At 38.3% G+C, this 26,981-nt stretch overlaps 1 protein-coding gene across 21 annotated transcripts in view; it reads right to left on the reverse strand.

The window, feature by feature from the left end:
• Positions 1 to 26,981, reverse strand: part of grip1 (glutamate receptor interacting protein 1) — a 238,433-nt gene that overhangs the window by 19,723 nt on the left and 191,729 nt on the right. For 13 of the 21 annotated variants that reach the window (XM_084407838.1, XM_084407854.1, XM_084407837.1 and 10 more), the window contains exons 9-16: positions 26,402 to 26,571; positions 22,392 to 22,538; positions 18,954 to 19,103; positions 11,704 to 11,890; positions 9,889 to 10,034; positions 7,409 to 7,489; positions 2,737 to 2,806; positions 550 to 695 (exon numbers count right to left, since the gene is read on the reverse strand). In XM_084407838.1, coding sequence (XP_084263964.1) covers positions 550 to 695; positions 2,737 to 2,806; positions 7,409 to 7,489; positions 9,889 to 10,034; positions 11,704 to 11,890; positions 18,954 to 19,103; positions 22,392 to 22,538; positions 26,402 to 26,571 — 1,097 coding nt within the window. The remainder of the gene's footprint in view (positions 1 to 549; positions 696 to 2,736; positions 2,807 to 7,408; positions 7,490 to 9,888; positions 10,035 to 11,703; positions 11,891 to 18,953; positions 19,104 to 22,391; positions 22,539 to 26,401; positions 26,572 to 26,981) is intronic. The other 8 variants (XM_084407843.1, XM_084407847.1, XM_084407844.1 and 5 more) reach the window with 1 other exon arrangement.

The raw sequence follows: 26,981 nt of genomic DNA on the forward strand, positions 1-26,981 counted from the left end.
CTAAATGCATTGAAGCAACTGCCATGTGTTTGGTTGATTAGATAATTGCATTAATGAGAAATTGAGCAGGTGTTCCTAATAATCCTTTAGGTGAGTGTATATATATGTGTGTGTGTGTGTGTGTGTGTGTGTGTGTGTGTGTGTGTGTGTGTACATATATGTACACACAAAAATATTATATAAACAACTTTTCATGTTAAATGAGATTAATCGCGAATGTATAACTAATATTAATATATTGAATTATATGGTCATTTATGAACATATATGATACATATCTGTATTTTGTACGTAAGGGATTCATGGCTAATAATGCTGCCATGTTTTCTCTTATCTTGTCCTTTTTCTGTCCTTGCCGTATCTGGTTGAAACCATATTACATTAGAATAGGTTAATCAGTCAGGTCCTAATAGCTTATTCTTTATCTTGATCCTGGCCAAAATACGTTCGCATTAGAAGTCTTTGCTGATGTATTCTGTCCTTGCATGGGGATTTTTAGTGTAAATGTGTGTCCGTGTGGAGTGTGTAGTTGCAGAGGCTCAGAGGTACCTGAGTTGTCCTCGTCCTTGCGGATCTTGAGTTTAACCAGGTCTTCGCACTGCTGCAGGATTTGAACGGCGTCCTCCATGGAGCAGTTGTCCAGACGGATGTTGTCTATTGCCAGAAGCTTATCCCCCAGCTCCAGGGTGCCCGTTCTGTGAAGGAGTACACGGAAAAACCGTTACAAGCTTTTTGCAGAAGCACAACCAATGTAACATTTCCTCTGCCATACAGCAAATCTCCATTTCGTCTTGCAATATTTTGAAGGAAAGGTTATTTTCTCCCTCATGCAGACATTTACACTCATTTCGTTGTAGTCTGAGCTCACATTCTGCAAGAAAACACATCCATTATTCAGTGGATTGACCATGGTACACAGCAAAGAGCTTCCAGAGGCGCTGAGATAGATCTGAAGCCAAAAAAACAACAAAAAACTTACTTTTATCGTATTGGTCATAATTGTGTCGTTCCATATTCAGATTAGACATTGAGATGTAATCCTGCCTGAATTCACAATTATTCCACCACTTCATCATATTAAATGGCTCACTTATTTTTAGGCCCTTTTAATAGAGCTGAAATGGAGGAGAGCAAAATGTGAAAGATTGCAAGAGCCAAGGCCATCTAACATGGACGTCTCAACAGAAAGACGAACAGACCTGTATTTAACCACTACACTGTGTACACAGAGATTCATAACCCAATTCTCTCTCCTCCTCGCATAATTATCAGGTAAACATATGTTCTATTATGTAAAAGTAGGGGAAATTAGAGTATATGTGCTGAAAGAGCCTTAATTACTAGGTATACAGCATCCCCCAACGACCCTAACTATCACCATGGAGACTTTATACTTTTTTCAGCTTTGTTAGCCTTAAAAAGTTAGAAATTAAAGTTGAGCTTGAGAAAAGAAAGTATACTATACCATTCAAAAGTTTGAGGTCAGTAAGACTTCTTTTCAAAGAAATGAATAATTCAATATATCAACAATGCTTTAAAAGCATGACAGTAAAAGACATTTATGTTACAAAACATTTCTATTTTTAATAAAAGCTGTTCTTTTGAAATTTATTCATCAAAGAATCATGAAAAAAGCATTACAGTTTCCAATAAAATTGAGCAGCACAACACTTTTCAACATTAATATTAATAATAAATTGTTTATTAAACAGAAAATCTGCATATTTTAATGATTTCCGAAGGATCATGTGACACTGAATACTACTAATGGCTGATGGAAATTCAGGAATAAATTACTTCATATATTAACAATAAAAACTGTTTTTTTTTATTGTAATATTTCACAATTTTACTATTTTTTCATTTTTTCAATTAAATGCAGCCTTGGTGAACATAAGACACTTTCAAATGAATTAAAACCCCAAACTTTTGAAAAGTACCATATCTCGAGCTATGAGTGAAAAGTTATTTTAAAGAGAATAAATCTAAGCTAGTCAAATTTTAGAGGAGTGCGATTAGATTTTACTGCGAAACAGGCCCGTATAGACCTCACAATCAACAACAGAGCAGTCAAACAGCACTCTACACCTTTCCGCAGGGCAACCGCTGAGATTTATGTCAATACGGAGGGTTACGTAATGCATTCTCCAAGCCGCACTCTACTGTAGCCTGGAGAAAATGAGCATTTATATTCATAAGAATGCTTTGGCAAGTCGATGCAGATAGCATACGCTCAATGCTCAATTCTGTGCGCAGATGTCATTATATTAGCCATTTGGGTCTAGTTGGAGAACAGTATTTAAGGCATGGATGAAGAGCTGATTTGGATGAGAGTTCAGAAATACAGTGCTGACTTGTGCCAAAATGAATTTTCAGCATCATTACTCCAGTCTTCAGTGTCACATGATCCTTCTTAATTCATTATAATGCTGATTTGGTGATGAACAGAAAGTTTAAAAAGAACTTTCTTATTTTCTTCCCAAAACGTTTAAACTGGGTTTGCTGGGTCAAACTGTTTGATGATGGGCATTATGCTTTAGAGCATGTTATATCGAGTGAAACATTTCGCACTTGGATATAAAATGTAATCCATCTATTATGCATTTTTTATTTAATAAAGCAAAGCTTGCCATGCTGGTGGGTGTAAGTGTGCTGAAGACTGTATATATGAGTTGTTTTGCATGAGATTAGCATTTTTCTATACATTTAAAAAGAGACAATGGCGTGAGGCGGTACCTGTGCGCAACGCTGCCTTTCTTTATGTCAGAGATGATGAGCGAATCTCCGGGCTTCCTACTGGAAGGAGCTGTGAAGAGAGAAGAGAACAATCAAACTTGTTTAACAGCACAACATCACTCATTTTCTGTAGGCAACACTGCTGATTATTTCTTAGTCATTCTTAGATTATAACTTAACATTTTTAAAAGTACAGCACTTTTAAAGGTTCTGTCTTGCTGACAAAAGTGTCTTTGAAATTGGTGAGAGCAAATCTGATGACACAGTAAGAGCTTTGTATCGACTTGGTTGGTGGAGAACTAGTTGCTTTCGGTAGCATAAACAAAGTAGTTGTCAGTCCAGTCTAGTCAGAACTGATGGTTTTTGTTGTCGATTTTGCATTTTTCCAGCTTGGAGAATGACATGATGACACTGCAAAAGACGCCACTCCAACTGATTGACAATCGAGATGCATATTTTCAACAGAGCCGTGTGGATGGCAGTCTATCAGCAAATAATAGTGCATATATAAAAATGATATTTACACCAGCCTAAGATGGTTTGCTTGGCTTAGTGGGGTAAAACCATGCAGCCAACAGACCAAACCGGACAAGCCCAGCATATAAGCTTAGGCTTTGTTTTAAGATGCTTTTTTTTTTTTCAGCTGGAAAGTCTAGGACCGTGATTCTCAACGTTTTTACCTTTAAAGCCACTCACCGTCCAAAATACTTAAATAATTGACCCATTTTGTGATTTCAGACATTTTAGAATATGTGTAAAAATATAAATGGGCCTAAAAATGCTGCCAGCTCTCTAGGATTTGGATCAGAGCCATTATGTCAGTATGAAATAGAAAATAGACCTTTTTAGCAGCTCTAGTCACATTCTGGTGTACTAAGGGGACAGATGTGAGTGCATAATCACATGTCATATGGTCCCTAGCCTGCCAGGAGCATCTGGAGGTGTGATATCAAACTTCTAGAGTGACGCGTCAGAGCATTTTACTCTCAGTCAGAGCTCAGGGTTATTCATGTTCGCTTAGTGCGTCACTGGCAGACTGGAAGGTTGTCTTTTTCACTTCGAATAAGAAAAAAAAAAAAAACCTCCTTTGTTAATCCTGCTCACTTTTCAACCTAATATGCATCCCAGATGGTGCCGCAGCTTAATCATAATCAATTCTGATGCTCTGTGTAGCCTGTCAGTGATCGTCCTATGCTGCCTTATGGGGGTCTGTTCTTTCTCTACGCATTGAGATGCCGAGCACGTGTCTGTGTCGGACAGACAGTCCCAGAGGTTTTCTTTGCTGGGACAACCCTGCAATAAGACAAGCTCCAATTGACAGAAAAGCTTGATTACTTGAGAGGTTTCACAAGGTATTATGATGGATTGAAATGGGTGGGGTGGGGTGGGGATTCCCCTCTCAGGTGACACTTTTTAATTTGGGGGCATTTATAATTTTTTTTTTTTATTTATTCAGCTAATATGAAATTAGAGCTTTCCACTTTCAAACCCAAGTCGAAGAGGTTTGTCAGTTGAAAGAGAACATTAATTTCAGGATGATTCAACTGAGAAAGGTCAAAGATTCAGTCTCGATGGTACAGGCTACAGCACCAGCAGTCTAAAAGAGGAAATAAATTGCTTTAAGGATGTCAATCAGAGCGAGCTAGATTTGAACAAGCTGTCTGAGAGCAAATTGTCAGTGTCAGCAATGCAGGTGCTGAGATGTAGCCTATCTGACAATTCAATTTCCAAATGTTAGTGAGTTCTCGGACCAAAGAAATAATCATGTTTTCTGCTCAGCTCAAAGAGTGCACATGTCCGCTGGCCTTAAAGGCACCTCACCATATGCTGCATTACAGTTACAGCGGTGTGATGTCACCTTCAGATGGTGCACATCAAAGCACAGCCTTTCAACTCGGTGAAGCTCTGATGAATTTTATAGCAAGCATCCAGAGCAAAAAACAGAGGAATGACTACTTACATAAACAGGCACTATTGGTAGTAAATCAAGCAGCAAGATGATTCTTATTTGACAGGCAAGCTACATTATGACATTCAGAACGGACGAGCACAGCAATCTCCTGCCTGCTTCCTGGTTGGCGGCAACATTGTTGCCATTGGTCGCTGATTTGTCATAGTTTTCCCCTATGACTTGCACTGCTATTTGGCCTAACCATGATAAATAGCGTGGCCCATTCGCAGTCTCTGCACCTTGCCTGCTTATATTGGTCTGGCCAGGTGAATGTCAACCTTTACACAAGCTTAGGGTCAAACTAGGACAACTACAGTACATGTAGTAAACTTTTGATCTGATCCAATTTATACAGTAAAACTACTATGGTGAGCTTCAAAAGCATTTCTTATGAATTAACCTTGCTGTTTTAGTCAACATACATCAAATCAAATCTGCAGTCTAAGCAGTCAAAAAACATGTAAAATATGGTGTTTACCATCCCACTTCATAAATGTATGAAATCTGACTAAAATCTATTTTTTATGGATTTCATAAAAAAATTTCCCCTGCTATTCAGGATGTGACTCGCATTTAAAATCATACATAGTATATATCAAATTAAAACGAACTCAGATTAGTGTACAGAGTATATAATTTCATATTCCAGTCCACAGCAGATGAGATGCCACTAGGAGAATAAGACACGGTAATCTTTAAGGAGAAGTAAACAAGACATCTATAAATGTGTCCCACTATGGCTTTATTAGTACCTGTGAAATACAGGCCCTACAGAGGCACACAGCAGAAAGCCATTAAACTGCTCAGAAAGGCCACGAGAGCTCCGCAAAGCCCATATACATAAATCGACATGTGGATAGGACACCCTACATCTCTCTCTCTCTCATTCTCATTCCATAAAAGTTGATTTTCTCAGACATCCTGCAGGCCCTGAGCCAAATGGAGGCATAATTGAGCAGATTTTCTTTGCAAAGGTGAACAACTAAAAACAAACGTTCCTTTTTGGATGAACTATTATGTTAACTGAATGGAGATTTTGAGAAGATGCAGAGGAATGGGAACCATTAAAAAAAAAAAAACATTTTTTAATGATCTGAAAAGCAGTTACAGCAGTACTTTAGCACTGGTAAAATAGTTTGTCTGGTTCATTAAGGAAGTTTAGACAGCTGTAAAAACCCACAAAAGAAGCTTTACTGGGAACTGTTTGCTATTATCTTTGGACTGTGTATATATTCATAGCCAATCCTGGGGGAATTTGCCCCATCAAACTAGCAACAAATGTGAGGACTACACACAACTTGTACACCAGCAACGTAATAAATACTTATTTAGAAAGCATGGAGGATGACGGGCAAAATTGCTTTGGAGGTAAACGACTCCACAGATGCAGAGAGAATAAATTACTGCTAGGTTGTTGCATAGGGGTCCAGCAATGTATTTCACAAAAACGCTGGCTAATAACAGGAAGTTTGTATCATATTGCTGTGATGGGGAAAACAGTCAATGTGACAAAACCGAGCTGGGATGAGGTGATGAATCACTCTCGCTTGACAGCGCGGGGGGGCATTGATGAAGCAGCTGGCAAAGGCTTCGAGCGTTCGGCGCGTGGGGTTTACGAACGGAGCACTGCAGAGCCCCTGACTGCAGGCACAAAACAGATTGAATTCACAGGCAGATCCGTCTATAAACACCTTTCCAAAAAAACAGGTGATTTAAACGAATGACACAACAGGAGAGAAAATACAGTATCTTTGGAGGAAGGAGGGAACAGCTTGGCATTTATTTCCATTAAAAGACAGCACTATTAATGGGCTTTTGGGAGATGATGGTTCAAAAAGTATAATATCCCACAATCCAATGTGTGTTCAGCAAATGGTTTCCAAAATACAAACGTCTGATGGTAAAAAAAAAAAAAGAAGCCAATTTTCTCCATTTCTAGTGAGAAATAAGAATTTGTCACAAAATATCATCTTGGTTATCCCTAAAGCCCAAAGAAACTTGAATTCATTATAGATCTTTAGATGTGACATTATGGTGCCTTGGAAGACCTTCATACACAAAAAAACACATCAGACACATCAGACACATCACACACATCACACAATACAATGAAACTGCCTTCTGGACGCAGCCACTGTGACCTACAGTCTGTTCCTAGCAATTAAATTTACAATTGCAATAAATGAGAGGTACTGTATAATTAGGTGCTTGTCATGCAGAACTCCCAAAAATATTATAAATAAGCACAAACCCTCTGAGTAGTAAGAAAGGATTTTTTTCCCCAGTACCCTAATAAGCAACAGCTACATTTTTTTCCCCCAGTAACCCAATAATAAGTCACCCAGTTGTGTCTCTTCAATGTCCTTGGAACTGAAACAAGGGTTAAATGTCACATATTTTTATCTCCATGATACAGGGAGTGAAGGAAGTGAAAGTCTTCTAAATGTGTGGCCTAGATAATGCACAGAAAAACACCGAAGAGGCAAATAAGAGTGCAGTTAAAACTTCAAATGGGAATGTGGGTAATTATACGTTGTTTTTTTAACAATATAGTTTCTCACTGTATACTTTCTTATTTGGCAGATGCAGATGTGGGAATCAAACCCATTGACCTTGTGTTTTTCAAATTATTTATCCCATGTATGATCAATAAATACAACTTACACCTTGAGCATAGACAACCATTATTACGCATAGAAGAACTGAGAGAAGAATACGTACAGCTGATGGTGATGCCCAGCTCCACACCTGGCTTCTTTGGTAGCTTCACATGGAAGGTTCCACTGCTTGGGATGACCGATTCTGGATGAGACCAGGACAGAAATACAAAAAAAGCTCAATTTTTAGATGCAGGTCTATCCATATAATCATTCTCAAGTTTGATTAAGTCTGGATTCATAGACCATTTTGAAACTGAAATGTGAAGGACCAAACCAACACTTGTAAAAGGGATAGTTCACTTGAAAATGATATGTCATCATTTAGTCACCCTCATGTTGTTCCCAACCTGTATGATTATAAAAAAAACAAATTAGATGTTTAGTGGAATGTCCAAGCTGCTTTTTTTTTTTTTTATTGGTCCCCATAGTGGTAGCTTTTATCTCCTTTGATTTACATGCAAGAAAGAAAGTAGAGTAAATGCTAGCAGAACATTCATTTTTGGGTGAACTCTCTTTAAAGTGACTTGTAGACAGCTGTTAAAAATTCAGTCTTTCTCTCAGGCAGCGATGTAGATGATCTTTTCTGACAGAAGCTCAGAATCCTAAGTCTGGAAGACTGAAATCTCCATAAAATATGTCCTTCTCCTCTGGGCAGTGAGTCAGACTCAAAAAGAATGACAGAAGTGTGAAAGCATCAAAAGAAAGAAAACGCACTGCACTCCAGCGACCCTCCATTACACATAAAGGCCTCTGCTCTTGAAATGATCATGCAGTAATTCAAGCCAACTCATTTCTTCCAAATCAACACAAGAGTCTTTCAAAAACACTTGGCCTGAACTAGAAAAAAAAGTCGAGTCGTTCTCCTTCCAGCACATCCTTTCAAAAGCAGATTTGATTGTTCTGTGGTAAAATATTGACATTTTATTGGGTTGCAAGGAAGATTTACATTGAATGTCACAGAATGTAAATGAGTGGTTCGTGCAAATTAGGGTACGTTCATGGCTTGTAATAAAAGTTTGGGGAAGGTAAGATTTCGGTAAGAAGTCTCTTACCTTCACCAAGGCTGCATTTATTTGACCAAAAATACAGTAAAACAGTAATTTTGTGAAATATCAAATTCAAAATAAATAATTCAAGATACGGTTTTCTATTTTAATATGTTCTAAAATGTACTTTATTCCTGTGATGGCAAAGCTGAATTTTCAGCAGCCATTACTCCAGTCTTCAGTGTCTCATGATCCTTCAGAAATCATTCTAATATTCGGATTTGATGCTCGACAAACATTTATTAATATAATATTATCAAACTTATTATCATCAAACAGTTTCAGCAGCTTAAAACCATTTTATAATTTGATGAATAAAATATTCAAAAGGAGAGCATTTATTTGAAATAGAAATATTTTGCAATATTATAAATGTATTTACTGTCACTTTTGATCAATGTATCCATGCAGAATCAAAGTATTAATTTCTTCACAAAAAAAAAAAAAAAAATCTTACTGACCCCAAACTCTAGGAGGATTCTATCATTAATTCTATCAAGGTTCAGCAGTGTGTCATTGGCTTGTTAAGCCCTGCCTATATACAGTACAAGCCCTGTGTTTTCATTCTTTCTTTGCAAAGTCGTTTGCAAACACTGCATTTCTGAACGCTACTTCTGGTTTCAGTGTCATGGTCTTGACCTGTTTCCCTGGATTTCCCTGTTTTCCTATCCCTTGGACTTTTGTCATTATCTGGGTGGTTTTCTCTGTGCACCTTCTGTGTGTTACTTTATGCAACTTCTGTCAGTAAGGGCTTAAATGCTCACAAACTTTATTCTTTATTTATTAACATTATTTTAAGGTCAAACCACCTTATGCCTCTTTTATGGATTACGATTATGGATTACACTCAATAAAGCTTGCGTTTTGATCTTCAACCCAAGTCTCGGGGCAGTACATAAGAATAAAGTTAGTGAACTTTGTAAACAGCATTTAAGCCCTTACTGACAGAAGTTTCATAAAGTCAGATTAGAGCTTAACAGAAACATACTCATTTTTGTGAGCTATACGCATATTGTTAAAGGACAGTAGGCGGTCTATGCTAGTGCCTTAAGGCTGAAACTACACTTGAAGTCATCACATACACAGTTAAAAGATTTCTGATTAACTTCTGATTCATTCGTAATTAAGAAACGAATTAAATATCATACCAAATTACACAAGACAAAACACTAGGATGACAAGCTAATTACAGCACGTCTCAAGGACTACAGGCGTTCGATGAGACCCGTACTGTGATAGCACTGCCAAAGCACAGCACGAGATGGAAAAATGAGAGAATGTATTTCGGATTTTCTGTCTGGAAACAGTAGCTATTAAATCACGGGCCACTTGTCTAGCGGCGCTAATCATTTATATACATCAAATAGACGGCAGATGGTTTGGCTCCCAGAATAATGGCATAACTTTAAAGGAACACACTAGGATGAACGCGGGTTATGCCCAGATGGATCCTTCCTCCCCAAACAGGTTTGGAATTGATGAATTGTGTCCCCACCTGCTACGTCAAACTCAATCTCCAGCGTGACTTTGCTGGTGATGCTGGAGTCCCTCAGCAGCTGATTGGTCTCTTCCAGTGTGCTGTCCTCAGTGGGAATGCCGTTTATTGACAGGATGCGGTCACCGATCTGCAGGATGCCGCACCTGTGCACAGAGAGCAGATTTAGCACACCATTCCTCTTACACTGGCCAACAGACTAGCTGTGCTGAATGCATAAAATACTAAATAATGGACTGCTTGCAGAGGGAGACGAAATAGGTAATGGTACCCAGGCAATGTCTCGCACAGACCAACCAACCATTTATATTATGCCAGCTGGCACCGTTAAATAGACATTATTGAGTTGATGTGACATTTTAGGCAAAAATACAAACGTCCTCTTAGCTACTGCCTCAAGGTTAGAGTAAAGAACTTTTTAATAGCTGAGAAAAAAAAAAAAAAAACGATCTCTTTTGATTTCTAAAATGACTTGAGCTAAACAGAAGCAGTATTGTTCATGAATTCACTGCTATAATGTCAGTAAAGCTAGTCGTCATGAATCATATGCTGTATTTTAGATGCTGGTATCCAGAGTGGGCTGTGTGTGTGTGTGTGTGTGTGTGTGTGTGTGTGTGTGTGTGTGTTTGTTTGTTTTCACCTGGAGGATTAAATCTTTAGAGTGTTTGATAATTTGCAGTGCAGTGTGATTAGAATTGTAAAATCTGATGTTAATCAGATGTGTGCACACATTAATAATTAGAACATGATGCATGATGATAAACTCTTTAACAGACATCGTGGACATGCATTTTTGAAGCTATATGAGGTGCAGTTTCTTTTTTAAACTATTATTATACATTATTATTCATCTGGCAAAAAAAAAAAAAAAAAAAGGATAATAGCATTAAACAGCATAGAATACTAAATCAAATAATACGAATAATAAACAGTAACTATCATAACATAGTTATCCATTGACAACTACTATATAATTTTATGTAGTAAATTATTGTAACAGACATTGTTGTATTTTGTATAACAATGCAATTTTTTTTTTTTAAAGAGTAAATTGATTAAATAAAAAGATGCACATACAGTACAGTGAAATACAACAAATAGCACTGTTGTGCTTGTTTAATAGCTTGTTACTGGAAAAAGCTACATTATTGTAAAAACTTGAGTTGTTTTCACAGAAGAAAGATGTTAAGTTGACAGCATCGCTACTTTAGTTCCCCAACGCCGGTAGATCTTTATCAAATCCCCAACATTAGAAGGTTTATGTCCATCACTGCAATTACAACTTCAACTGGCAGCGAGAAGTCATTTCTGTTGCTTAGGTCAGTAATTACAGTGAAGTTGGGATGTAAATCCCCATCAGTCGACGCGCAAGTTCATTTGGATGCCAGCTGAGGCTCTGGTGCTCAGGTAATTATAGTTAAGTGCTTTGCTCTATCACGTAACGGTGTAGTCAATCACAGCCCAAGCAGACTGGAAATCAGATCGTCATGGCCAGGCAGTTATATATCATGTGTGATCATCGCATTATATCATCGATGGAGATGTGGCTCTGCGGAGGACAAGTTATAAGCTACGAGAACAGCACAGTGATGTAATAACTGTGGGCTTTGGGATGTGTTCAGATAATCAAAATTAGATTCGAGATTAAATATTCAAGATTCCCAAAGGGAAGTTTCAAAGTTCTCTGATAACGCAAACAATTAAGCTGCACCGAGTGCTGCGATCTGTGGAAGGGTTTCTGGAATATTAAAAAGAGTTTTAACTAGGTCAAATGAGGCACTGGAGATTAATATAAGTCGCGTTCGGTGATCTTACCGCTCTGCCGGGCTGTCGGGGTCTATGTAAGCGATGAGCGGTGGAGAGGACAGGGTTTCTGTGGCAAAGACTCCTCCTTGGAGCTGGATCCCAAAGCCCATGATGGAGTCGCTAATGAGGGTCACCTCTGTTGTTTCTGTGTGGACCACCTGCCCAGCCAGTCCTACGGTACTGGAAGCCAGAGACACTACAGGAATGAAAAAACATAGGACAACATGGTCACAAATAGCAGGAAAAGTTCCTCACAATAACCTATAAAATGGAAATCTTATTGGAGCTCAAAACGAGCTGTCCCATTTTACTACATAGAAAAGAGCAGCTTGAACCTAAACTTCTTTGGCGATCAATGTAAGGACAAAAAATAAAAAAAATATTGACAGGTTTGGTAAATTAAAACAATCTGGTAACACTTTAGTCAAAGGTCCAATTCTCACTATTAGCTAGTTGCTTATTAGTACGCATATTACTAGGATATTGGCTGTTTATTGCTTATAAAGCACATACTGTATTAATGCCTTATTCTGCATGACCATATTCCACATCCCTTAATCCTACCCAATATCGAACTACCTTACTAACTATTAATAAGCAGTAATTAGGAGTTTGAGGTCATAGTTAATAGTTAGTTAATAGTGAGAAATGAAGCCTAATCTAAAGTGTGACCAACAATCCTTTTAAAGGTTTCAAATTACTGTTCTGTGTGCATCTCAAAGCAGCTTTTCCCAGAATTAAACGTTGTGAGCCCTGAGTCTTTGCAGTGACTGAGCTGGATCTGTGCCCTCACTGCAGATAAGAATTAAATGTGTGGGCTAGTATCTATGGGCCAGCTAGGTGCGCTTTGAAATAAGAAAAGGCACTTTGATATAGAGCTAGTGTATTATATCGCAAATCAGATCACAGGGATTATAGGCAACTCTTTCTGTAGATGGTATGAATGATGAGGTTGTTAGAACTTCTTATCTTACAATTCTGGGTCTGAAATGACTATATTATGCAGTTCTTAAATATAGGGTTGTCACTATACCAAAATTTTGAGATTTTAATCCCACCTCAAAAACTAATATGCTACTGTACATAATAGTTATTATAAAAATTTAATATTAGCAGTGCTACCGCTCTTATATTTGAAATTATTTATATATGATTATAGTCTTTATTAATATTTAAAATTAGCTTTTATTTTAATATGTTCAAGTTTTAGTCACAAAAAATAAATCATAAAAATAATATTTAAAAAAACTTAAAGACCATTAAAAATACTTAAAACGGATACCATTATAATATGCAGTATAAAAAATGGATATTCATTTTGATATTTGCTAGCGTTTTTAAAAATTAACTTTAGTGCTAGATTACAGTAAAGACAATTTAAATGTACAAAATGGGATAAATGAGCATAGATAAATATTAAATATCAGCTCATAATGATAAACTAAAAACTGTTCATGAGTTTAAATCTAGTCTATTTCTATTAGACAGAAACAAGTCTGTGAAAAAAGAAATGCCCTGTTGTTTTCACTGCATTGATTGAGATACATTAAACCAGCTTGCTGAAAAGCAGACAGGCACATAAGCATAACCAATGTGATTTACACACTGCGCTTCGCTCCATTTACAATTGTCTATATCAATAAAGTCTCATGGGAAACATCTCAATTGCAAAGCCACATATTCGAACTGGGCTGCAAAAAGAACCAATTTTGCCAATGTTTATGGACAACAACATTTGGAGATCTTCTTTCACTCTGCGTGCTTTCAAAGAGACGAGCGAAAATGCGCCCTGACACACGAGCGCCCTTCACACCCTTGACTGACCAAGCTTGAACTGTCATCTCAAGCACCAGGGAGCACAGACGGTAGTCAGGAGGTCTCTTTCCCCATAGACACATACAGAGATCTGCCTCCAGGTTATCGACCGGGCTCGCCGCATTCTTAAAGAGCCTGTTATACTCTCCAGATCGCTCTAGTGTGACTTCAAGAGTGAGTCTATCCGAGATTGATGGCCCTGCTCACGGGCTAGATTTACCGCACCAGACACCTTTATTGTTTTAAATGCGGTGACCTTTCCTTTTTTATTGGGAGTGAGGGATGAGAGAGGGAGGTTAAGGTGACGCAGATGAAGATAGGACGCCTCTTGGATGCTGAAACGCTTTTAGGGACAGGTCTGCGGTGAACATCGATCAACGATCATTCGGGATTCTTTCTGTCTGAAGCACTGAAAGTGATACCGACTGGTCTTTTCGAGAATTGCTCAGGGGCCGCAGACTGCGAATTGACCCGACAAGGCTTTGTGCGCTTCGGAGTCTTGCTTTTGCGAGGCGATTCGGTTAAGTGGTGTCTTTGATTTGTGGTAGACTTCAAAAGCTCTGACAGACAAGCAAGCACCTGAGGGGTCATCGTCTACACATCTTAAAGAATTGCCAGCTGACTAACTCTCTCTAGCTCGTTCGCTTCCTCCTCTTCCTCTTCCTTCCTGCTAGAAATCTTCATTTGTGCTTCCCACAGACCAATGAGTCAGCTGTAACTTGAAATCCTTAAAATGAGTCATGAAACATCTTTCCTTCAACAGGGAACAGATTTTGGAGGCTTTAAATTGGAAAACGCACCTTCGATCCCAAGGCCCTTGACTTGCGTCATCAAATATAAATAACAATAGGAAATGCATAAGGGTCATTTTGACCCCCTTTACGATTTGGGATAATGTTATTTTTTTGCTGAACCATATGAAGGGAACTTAAAAAAATACATGAAGGTGAGTAAATAATAATTAATGTCATTTTTGGGGGTTAACTACGTTACGTATCTACGGGTTAAGTGTATGCCGTAGCCTGAAGATACCAGGAGCCTTCATGTCCTCAACACTGTCCTTTAATGTAATTATATTTTCCTCTAGCAGAACATATTAACTGACAACTGCATGGAAATCATAAACGAGGACTGTAGGCATTAGACAACAATTAAATTATGCTAATATTCTCCTGGTGAGAAGACACGGTGCTAGTTCGGTCACAGTACATTAAACGCAGACTGGTTGGTTCCGGACCACAGAAACACAGAGGGGAACGTTAAAATTAGCTTGACACCATCTCCAACAGGGGTAAACAAGATTTAGAAAAAGACATCAATGAAAGCTTTTTACAGTTACCTCAGCAGGAGAAGAGGAGATATGGTGCGTGTGGACAAGACAGATAGTTTCACCTCACATTCACTGCTTCATTGACTGCGTCTGATCTTGCAGTAGACACTTTCCACAACAAATTCTTAAAAAAACAAACAAAATACATGGGATTTGTCCCTATAATGCTTTACAAAAAGTAACAGGACACTAAATTGTGCCTGTATAAAGCGCACTTGAAAATGGCACTGCCTTCTGTGTTCTCGCTCGGTGTGAGGAGATGGGTTGGCATCACATCCAGAGACGTGTCATTGCTGTCTGATGGGTGACTTTGCAGCATGTATCTCCCTCCATCGCTCCACTCTCTCCCTTTCAGAAGTGTCTGTGAGCTTTATTCTGTCCCTGTGAGCCAGTGACAGTAAAGGCCTCAGGAGGGACTTTTAACAAACCAATGCTACTTTGTATGCTAGAAGACGTCACTCATGCAAAGGCTGGAAATGCTGAGTCAGCGGCACTACATGCAGTGGACCCGTCCTCACTCATTTGCCTTTGCGCTATAGGCTGTCAGAACATATCTTGGGCAATTGGGCTTCTTGAAATGACTGCCTGTGTAGAGCTCTACGGACAGTGAAATCATGGTGCTATGCAAATAGGGCTCATTCGGAGCATCAATGAAGTTAATCAAGCTTTAATTAAGCTTTCAATTTGGGCCAGTGAGGCAATGAACAGTTTGCTGCCCTTTGAGCTTCACAGCAGTGGGTTGAAACAAGGTGATTGCTGACAAGCTGCTAAAGTTCATTAGCGTTTCTTGGGCAATTATCAATCTATATTTGATGCAAATTCAAGCATTTCAGCAAGTAGTATTTATTCATATTTTTGATTGAGTTATTTTTTTTATTTTCCAGTTTTAGTAATTTTGTGATGTCATTTTTATAAATTTTTTAACTCTTTCCCCGCCATTGAAGGAAATTTCCGTCATTTATGAGACAACGCTTCCCTGCTATTGACGGAATTTTCCAGCTTTCTGTGTTTTCACATAGGGGGCGCTATTACGCATGTTCTGAAAGAGTACTGAATCTCCTGATCAAAACACATGCGAAGAAGATGCAGAAACAAGCAATATGATATGTAATCATATGCATATGTAAAATAATGCAATCATCAACATTAAACAGCATATAAATCAAAACTGCCTAATGTTACTGAATGAAATGTCGACCCAGGACGAGGTATAGGACTGTGTAAGCATTAGGGATGTTGATTGACTCGACCCACTCTATCTATGGTTTTGATCATTGTTCTGAATCTGATCTGGATGTAGTCTTTGACAAAAACGGGATTTCCTCAGCTTTTTGCTCAATATTTAGCTTTTTTATGAAACTTACCCACATTCAAGTGTTGAAAAAAAAAAAAAAAAAAACAATGCATGAAGCAAGAACAAAACGGGTTTTTGTTTAAAAGCAGATGCTCTCTTCTTTTGATTTATTGCATGTTCATATATTCATACAACAAAATATTCTGGGGGCCATAATTTTAGCTAAAATAGAAAAAACGCTGGGGTGGTACTTGTAATACTTAAACCTGGTTATTTCATTAAGCCGGCCTACCAGTCTGGCCAAGCTGGTGTATAGTTGGGTGAACAGCTGGTTTCCCAACCTGACCATCTGAAAAATGCTCTTCTAAAATGTGAAAAAAAAAAAAAAACTAAGACCAGCACACCAGCTTAGACTGGACTAGAGGTTTTTAAACCAAGAAGCAACTGTGCATTATCCTGCGTGTTCCTTTTTATCTATGAATATTTTCCATTATGATATAATATACTCTGGTGTGCTCCTCTGATTAAGCATTTTTCATGTTCCTCAGTAAAATAAAAGCTGAGCAAAGACTCAATAGAACTATTACAGACCCATTATGGAATCATTTTTCTAAACAAACAGAGTCTATGAGGAGCCATGCACATGCTCATGGCAGTAAAACTGAAAATAAATTTGAGTAATAGAGGAGATGCTCTGTTTCTGTGCGGCAGGTATATTAGCCAAACACAAGCGGCAGGCAGTGCATTAGGAAACACTATTACAAGTGATGTTCAGAACAAGTGCAGCTCAGTAAATTAAACACTTCAAAGTCAGATTAAAACAGGGAGAAGTTTTTTGCCATTTTGAAATACCATCTCATATCCCAGTTTAATGAGACGTCTAAGCAAGCCATTTGTAGGGGGACTTCAGTGCATCTGTGGCGCTATCAAACCATGCTGTTGTTTGGGCAAAGTGAAATGTCAACTTCTAGCACAGCCGGTGGCATGATTTCAGAGCGGGACAACCTGTTTGACCAAACCATGGAAGAATGGTATAATTGTTTCCAAACAGGTTTCCAAAGCACACCTACTTGAAATGAAAGGCACATTAATGTCATAATTTGCCCAAAAAATGGAAACCCTCAAGTTGTTACAGTATATACCTGTGTGAAATTCTTTCCTTTGCTGAACACAAAAGAAGATATATTGAAGAACTTTTTGGGTTAACTATGCCTTTAAGAGTGATTTGGAAATCTGCCTGGTAACAATCATTATTATTGCAATTCCATTTTAATTTTTAATTTATGTTTTAGTCATGTTGTTATTTGATTTTTTCATTTGTATATAGCTTAAGTTTTTTTTAGCTCTTGAACTTAAAAATAAACAACACATTTTTTATTTCAGCCTTATTCCTATTACCGAAAATTAGTTATTTCAGTTAACATCAACAACACTTGGTGCAACTAGAGAGGCAGAAATGCTGATTCCCATTGGACTGAATCTGAAAACTGATGATGTCAGCAGCATGACCTCATCCTGCATCTCAATCTTCACTTTCACATTTACGTTCTCTACAGTTAATAACCAAGCAATGCCACGAAAAACAGAAACTCGCAAACAAGTACCACGAACGAGGTCAGTGTCATGGGCAGCTGATTAACCATTTTTCAGTCCCAGCGTTTGTTTATTGGTCTTGTTGACAAAGCCCGCAGATAACACACCACATGGTATGAAAGCGTGGTCGGGCAATTACCCGCGGCAGAGGCGGCGACGCTGCTCGGTTGAAGGATATGAAATATCTTTCAGGATCTAATTACTAGGTAGCCAGAGGTGTAATTTCCCTCTTTCACTTGGCGGCTTCAGATATGGGAAGAGAATGCTGATTGTATTCACTTCAGGTACGTTCGATCACACTCGCTGATCTTATTCAGATTCAGAGCCCAGTCTTGAAAGGGAAGGATGGGAAGCATGTGCAGCTCGTCTGAATGTACAGATAAAGACAGACTATCATAGCGGAGACAGGAAGAATAATAGACGTATGGCTCTTCTTTAATACCGAGCGACCTCATTGCGTTTATGTTGGAGTTTTATTGCTTTCGTAACTTTCAGTGGCTTGACCAAGCTTCTCTTTTCGCACACTTGCATGCGCTTAGCATAATGAGGCAGTTATAAAGGTTCATTTCTGAGTTACTGTAGGTGGTATATTCAACCTCCTGACTTATGTTTCGCACAAAGAATGGCATAGGCAGCTATACAAATTCGAAACCTAATATCAAAGTCAAGACAAGTCCCTGGCCAGAGCCTGCGTGGAGGTGCTGATACATTACAGAAGTTTCACAGAAAATCAATAACCAAGCCTTTTTCTGTTTACTTCAGCCATTCTGATAAAAAACAAAAGGGTTTAAAGAATGAATCAAAGTGGAACTGAGCAAGGACCACTGACAAATCTGTTGTTTTATGTTTGTTTTTATACTCTCCACATCTAATTATCAAATTTAAGTTGCGATTCACTGGAAAAAAGTTGCTTTGGGTCAGACTTCTTTTTGAATAAATTGTAGAACCGGACTCATAAAACCAAATAATTCATTCTCAGATTGATTCGGCTCTCCGGTGATCTGGTTGCAGCAAATAACAGCTCACTGGAGGTAAGGATTGAATCAGCTCAATTTGTTTGTATAGTGTACCCTCGATTCTGTTTGAAGTTTAAAGGGTTAGTTTACCCTTAAAAATTAAAGATCCCTTTAAGAATGAGGCCTCGTTTTGAATTGTACGAAATGTTTTGTCTCTTGATCAATAAAAATAGTTTAGTTGAAAAATTCAACGTGAGTGCATCAAACGTACTTGAGCTCTTGTAGTCTTTCTTCTTCAGTTTGCGTCTCATCATGGTGCCGCGGGGACTTGTGGGATACATGGTGCGTGGCAACGTGTTCATGTTGAGTGAGCTCAGACTGTAGGCACTCATGGAGGTGGGAGAGAAGGATGAACCCAGAGCTGTGTAGAAAGAGAGAAACTTATTATCAACTCTCAATGACTCATTTCAAAACATTCAGTATTAAGTATATAATGTTCAGTTTAGCTTAGTAGAATTTTTTTTTTTGTCCATTACAAGTGACATTATCAGTATAACAATTCGAGAATTTCAGAACGTCTTAGTATTTGGTTTATCTTTCTTCTGCTTTAAAGACAGCAGCACTTAAGCTGTATGAACTCCATTAGTTAAGCTTGATGTTTATGATCTCCAGCATGATTTGAGATGATTCGATGAGCATCTTGAGAACACGTGACTGTCTGTACAACGATGTCGACGTCACAAATTTAGGTTAGTGACCTAGAAATACTGCAGAATCTGTAATTTTTAACAGTTTAAATCCCATTTTGGATACCATCTTTTCAACTGAACTTTTGAACCCCAACATTTTCTAACAACAGGTGCTAGAAATGAGAGCCAAGGTTTGTCACCACTCGAGGAAATGCACAAAACAACTCATTAAAGTGTAGCAGACTACCCTCGTGTTTGACATTGTAAGTCTTCAAAGCACATCTCTAAAAATACTCCCAATTGCCAAAAAGCCACTTCTTATCACAGAGCAGTGCCTGAGAACCGGAACACAGTTCATACTCATCAGATAGAGACATTCAAAGCCATGTTTTTAGCGCTCACAAAAAAAAAATCCTAACTGGCAGAACATTACTACTACTACAAAAAAATATGTTTTGTTTGGCTTAGACACTTTGTGATGCTGAAAACATGGCAGGATTAGAGCAGATTACAGTCTCATTTTTGCATTGCTGTTTGAAACAGATTGTCTGCTCTTGCCACATGGAAGGACATTCTGTCTTTCTATCTTGTTTTTAAAACTCTAAACCATCTACAGCCATGAGGCCTTCTTGTCCATTTGTGAATTGTAAAGGATGAGCTCTTCCTAATGCAAACATTAAAGAGTCGATGTCCAGCAAATGCTGGCTAATTTGACTTAAGGGAAAAAGAAACCAGCAGCTTAAGTAATACAACTCTCGGAGGAGTTTGCATTCACGCAGTATCAAGGACACATCTTTTAAAGATGGAAAAAGCCTTTGAACTTCCAGAACCTGGGGGATATATAATCCAGGAATAAAAAAACGAGACTGTGACTAAAAAGTATTGATGGAATGACAGTAAATTATGTGAAGCCACCAGCACTGAAGTGCCCACAGCATCTTTATGGCACTCCTGAATGGAGAATGTGAATCATGACTGTGAAGGTTGGGAAGGTGCCGCAAGAGATTGTAGTTGTGTTGCTAACTTTAAATTCAATCATATGTGTGAAATAAGTGGCAAACTGTGAAATCGCTGGAGGTTGGCAGTTTGCTGTACCATTGGTTGCTGCAGGGGTTTTCAAACTGAAGTCTGCGAGGGATCCACAGAAATTTATTTTTTTGGATAGTCAAAATAAATGTAATATTAGCTATTTATCTAATGCATTATTCATTTATAATATATTAATTTATTAAATTACAATTAGATTAAATTAACAATTTAACACGTTTTATGTTTCCCCCCTTTTTTACATTTTGCTGTCTAAAGGCTGGTTGAAAATTTATTCAAATAACTGATCAGATTAACAAATTATTTTATCCTATTGGCAAGTCCTAGTTTTAAACGGTAGGAAATAGAAATAAAAAACGAGCATAATAAATAAAAATAAAATATGGACATTTTAAAGTTAAAAATAAAAATAAAAATGTAATTGAGTAAAAACCAAATGTTTTTTAAAGGGTTTATACATCTAACATAAATGTAATGTAGTGTGTAGAAAACATGTTGTCTTTATAGTATGACAAGATCATACAATTATTTTTCTCGCACAGTATAAATAGGTCTTTACATATATGGCTGCCAATATATTTTATGAAGGGCGTTTTTTTTTTACAAGATGATCATCCTATTTTGCATCAAAACATTCCCTAGGTTGGTCTCTGTCAATCACGTCACCTCTAAACGCGAACTATCATTGACAATGAACAACGTCCTGTTGCTTTAGAGCTGCAAATCACTGTCAGTGTAAACGAACAATTACAGGTCATCTCTAACAGTCTCACGGTGCCCTTGAAATGCATAGAGTGCCAGCAAAACAGATCGATAGGGCCCTGATGGCTGGAATTTATAGTAATGAGTCCATATAATCAAATCAGGCTCGCTGAAAAGGCCGCTGAAAGAGGAAAAGCATGACCTAAAAACACAAATGAGGAGTGCTTTTGTGACAAGTGACAATCTCCCCATCTTATCAGCCAATTAGAGAGCAAATCATTGACTACATGTCCCAGAATGTATTTGAGACCATAAAGTCCACCCATGACCGCACAGGGAGAAACGATCAGGTCACATTGCTAGAATGTCAATAGTGCAATATCGCTTCCTTAACCAGGATTATGTTCCATATCCCCCTATGAATGGCAACACAAATGAGTCCTGTGGATTCGCTGAGTATCTTCCGCACAACAAAAAACACACAAGTCTCCCTGAATGGCTCAGTGCTCGTCTGGCTTTGTTCGGCGAGTCTGAGCTTTGCCGTAATGTGCTCTCGCCTCTGGTAGAATAGAGCTCAGCTACGCCCACAGATGGAGAATAAAGGCCAGATATAATACGGAGGAAGAGAGCAGTACAGAGAGAAAAACAGTCTTTAGCCTCAGCGTAGTTTAGAGACAAGGAAACAGCCGGGGAACAAATTAGTTCTGCTCTGTTTTCCAAAGAGATCAAATAAAACGCACTAAAAAAGACAAAAACAAAAACAGTCTTATCAAATAAAGCGCAAATGAGACATTCTAACATTTCTTCCTGTATTCATCACATTTATTTACGTGAAGCGTGACGCTAGCAACGCCAAGGTCGTGGGTTCGATTCTCAAATAATGCATGATTTAAACTGATTGTATAAAATATAAATATATATTGACAGATGAAGACATCAAGCATAATTTAAGATAACTTTAAATCTTGCATTTTCAGCAGAAAATACAGCATCTTCACTCCCATTGGCTGTCTATGCTTATTTGCATATTGTTGAACTCCGCACACAACTTGATTATGGTCTGTTGCTCATGTGGCATCGATTAGCCAATTTTTTTTTTTTTTGAAAATATCCGAGACCTTGAGTTTTTATTAAAAAATACATTTGAAAATCAATTTGGAAGTCTAAGTTATAAAGCCAAAACCCATAAAACAATGGAATAAATCTGTCACTGATGAGAGACGAGGAAGATACGAGAGGATGAGGATGAAGGAAAAGGGAAGGAACATTACGGGGATTGTTTGGAGAGGTTTTCTGCTTGGTCTGGCTGCGGGACTGGTCGGGGTGGTAGGTGTTATAGTGTTGATAGGGAAGGAAGTTGCTGTTGTTGTTGGTTCCGGATTCCCAGGGCAATGTCCGGTTACTCCTCTGCACCTTGACTGACCACACGGAGAGGAGAGAGAGAGGGAGGACGTGAGCGGGAAAAGCATACAACACAACAAAAATGCCAATGTATAACATACAAGGAGAGACACTTTAAGGCTTTTCAAACCGTGCTTGACCCTGGAATAAAACCACCATTGTTAAAAAAATACCTAGTTAAGCAGTTTCATGTTTGAAATGCCCATTAAATGCTTTTTGATTGGACTTTTTCATAAGCGCAGAAAAGGACAAAAAAAACAAGCACAAGCTAAATAAATTATGGCAAACATTTGGATTTTTTTTTTTTTTTTTTTTTGCAGAGATAGTTGACTAAATAATTCAAATACATGTTATTCCAAATCTGTATCAATTTCTTGCTTCTGTGGGAAACCGTTCTTGTCCATTCAATGAAAGTCAATGCGTCCAAAATAAATATATTACATTAAAATAAAATAAACAATAAAATGTTGTGCTGAATTATACCTTTAAGAAACGTTCTAGGTCGAGGCAACCAATGTCACAAATACTGTAGACCTCACCAAAAATACAGCTGCAAGCTACCTTGCAATATCTTCTGAGACTTTCTTTCGGTTATACTGTACAAAGTAGACAGGCAGACTTACTCACAAACAAGCATTCCCACAGCAAGGTATTAAATATCCAATAGCTAGTTCTTCCAACAAAACATCCTCCTAAAATACACGACCACGGACACCTGCATTGATTATTTTCTATTTTGGCTCCTTTCTGTTTTCCCAGTTAATTTTAGCAGCATGTTTGCTGTGCTCTCAAACACACAAGCACACAGCCTGGAAAGATAGATTACAAAAGCAGTCTCAGAGAGAGAAGAGAGAGGCAAACTGGAGGGCAGTGGCTGCAGAGGGGATTAGACAGGAAAGAGACTCGATGAGAGGTGAGGAAGGAGTGTGTTTTTGTGTAAGGCAGGAGACCAGGGATCCATCATCATGATAGCATCAAACAGTAGCACAGAGTTGAAAGACAGTGAAGAATCCATTGAGACCGAAGGTAATCAGGCCTGGACAGATGAGAGCTATTACTTCTACAATTATGTGTGTGTGAAATTGTTCATGAATCATAGAGGGGAAGGCACACATGAAAATATGAGTGTTTCTGCAAGCATAAAGAATGTAGAATCTCTATACCAAGGGTGTCAACAAATTAATATAATCAAGATTAATCTTTTTTTTTTTTTTTTTTGCATTATGATGATTGTCATGATTAATTTTGAGTAGAGCATTTTAGTTAAAGTAGAGAATATTGTATTTTATCATTAAAATAAATGTATAATAATATAATATAATATAAATTCATATAATAAATACAGCTTAAATGTGCTCTTAATCTATTTTTAAATGGTTGAATTTTTTTTTATTGTGAAGTTAACACAATATAGCTTAGTCTCTCTATACCAGGGATGGCAACATATTAAAATATTGTATGAATGCTGTATGTATAGTATGTGGTATATGTACAATATACACTCTGTAGTGTGCACTTAATACATTGTACAAAAAAAAAAAAAAAACTACATGCACAAGGTAGCCAAGCAAAACGATTGGGTTCAGTGTTTGCATCAGAAACAAGAATTATTTTTGTTTTCAGCAGTAGATTCAGATGTTTTCTGTGGCACACAGACACTTCCACCCATGGAAGCCCTCCAAACGGATGTTGTGTTTGCATGAGTATGCGGTGACAAGGCAGAATGTGTATGTGTGATGCATACGTGCGTTAAGGTTTCAGCCAGCTGTCTGGTGTTTTGACGTTTCCGGCATTTGCCATCTGTCTGGAATTTCACCGCGGCTGGCATTTAGATCTGTGTTAGTATAGAACGCTTCACTGCACTAAATCTGCTCGAGCTGAGGAAATAGAGTACACGTTTGTGTGTGCGTACTGCGTAGTGGACGTGCAGGTGCATAGTAATGCGAGAAGCCTGACAGTAGACATGTGGGGCTCTTCACAGGATTCAGGAGTGCGTTTCGTCCTGTGAATGTGTTTGGATGGTGCTCTAAACTGAATTTCCTTCTCTTAAGAGCCAATCAAGACGCCTCCTACCAGCTGACCCAAGGGTCACTTCATTGTTTTCTAGTGCTGGGCCTCTAAAAAACCCTTACGACAGCAAGCAAGAAGCATTAGTATGCTGTGCAGGTCCACGCTTATTTATGTTCTCTGGGCCTAGGCTTTAATCCACATTCTTATTAAGTTTATAGCTTAAAGGTCGTACAGCCACTGACCTTGTGGACGTTCTGCAAAATAATTCTAATTTGTCAATAGGGATTTTTTTTTTATTTCAGTGAAGGATGCCAGCAGAACAGCAGTACAGGACATATAGGATGCATATAGGATTTCTATGGTATTCTAGGTGGTTGCCAGGGTGTTTGTATGCAGACGCTGACAAGGTTTTAGCATGTTACTGTGCATTTGCTAGGGTGTTCTAGTTTTTGCCAGAATGTTGCCAAGTGTTCTGTAGCATATTACTCCGCGGTTGCTGCTAGAATGTTGTTGGTGGTTGTCTAGGCATTTCTATGGTATTCTAGGTGGTTGCTAGGGCGTTGCTATGCTGAGGGGTTTTCAGGATGTTACTGTGCAGTTGCTAGGGTGTTCTGGGTGGCTGCTAAGGCATTTCTATGCAGTTGTTATGATGTTCTGGATGGTTGCCAGGGTGTTGCTATGTGGTTGCTATGGTATACTAAGAGATTTTAGCAAGATGCTGTGTGGTAGCTAGGGTCTTCTGGGTGCTTCCCAGGGCGTTACCATGTGGTTGCAAAGGTATTCAGAGGGTTCTTTTAATTTATATGTGGTTGCTAGGGTGTTCTGCCAGTTTTCCAGAATGTTCTGAGGGTTTTGTAGCATGTTACTGTGTGGTTGCTTACTAGCCAAGTCAAAAGTCTCGATTCTGGTAATTAAATATGACTTTGGTCCGGTCATTCTTTCCTGGCTCTGCTCTAGTGTGTGGCCTTCTACATCTTTGTGGTATAAATCTAGCCCTATCAGGAAGTACGGCTGCATTCAAGCCTTTGTCTCTGGTGTTGAACGTTAACATCCTGCTCCTGATAAGATGTGACAGGGCACACATTAGATGTCATGAGGATGTATTCTCTGGGAGAATCATCCTTGCTCTAAACTTTTAACGTCAACTCTTGTTTTCATACCATTTGGTGGCGCACAGCTTAATAAAAACCTGTCAGGTGATAAGAATGAGCTTTTGAACAACACGTAACCCCTGACAACCTGAGGAAAGATTCAGATATCTGCAAGAAAGATGTTTAAATATCATTAAGATAACCATCATGTGGAGAGGACAAAGCTGGCCTTGCACTGCTCTCAAATGCTGCATTCAGACAACATTGTATCTAGGAACTACAGGGTTGATATCAAAGACACACAAGAATTATGTTAGGCATCAATTATGCACATCGCATTACTTTCAATATCGATTAACTCATTAAGGGAATGTCTCCACTCTCAGAGCACTGAGATTTGAAGAGCTACTCTAAGATGCATGTTGTACAACTATTCCAATTAATAAATGTGACCAAAAATAAAAGGCTGATTACAACTATTCCAATTAATAAATGTGACCAAAAATAAAATGCTGAGTGAGTAAAACTCTAAATAAATGTGCATTTATCCACCACATTTTACAGTTTGCATCACTTTTGTGGTCTTACGCACTAGAGAAAGTCCTAATGGAGTGTAAAAAGAGCCGGGTCGGTTTGAAATCAAGCAGGGATGCAGTGAATTGCCTATATCCTTACAATATGCAATTCCAATTTAAACAAATGGATTTGAAGTGTTTTCTGTTGTAAACTCTAGTGTACAGGTACCCTTAGAGCTCAGAGTGAGTGTGTAGGTCTCTTACCATGTTCAGGGCCCTTGAGAGCCAGTCTTGTCTGGTGGTGGGGCAAAATCTCCATTTTGACGTGTTCTGAAGCGCTAGCTAGCAGCTGGGTGGCCTCGGCCAGTGTGCAATACTCCATACTTGTGCCGTCCACTGACAAGATGTGATCACCTGCATGCAGTGCACCACACCTGCAAAGGCAATTAGATCACTTCCTGTTTTGCCAATCCTAAACGTCCACTGAATTGCACTTAATCACAGGCATCATTTCAAACAATCGTTTAAAACGAATTCTTCTCAAAACTGCAAATATCATGACTTTCAGTAGTCCAACACCTAAGTAGTTTCAGTTGTTTGAACACCAAATTTGATGCAGACTAAGTATTTTTAAATAACAATAATACTTTATAATTGAATTTAATATAATTTTTTTATTTGATACATTTATTTAAATTCTTATTTATACATTAGCAGTGCTTTTAAGCCAATTTAGAACAAATATTTCATAAGTGCACAAATGCTTTTCTGTAGTGAAAATGCACATAGTGGTTCCAGATTGGACACCTAAACTGGCACCCCGTCGATGCAAAAAGGGTATAAG

The sequence above is a fragment of the Rutilus rutilus genome (genome assembly GCF_951802725.1).
Source record: "Rutilus rutilus genome assembly, chromosome: 4".
Lineage (NCBI taxonomy): Eukaryota > Metazoa > Chordata > Actinopteri > Cypriniformes > Leuciscidae > Rutilus > Rutilus rutilus.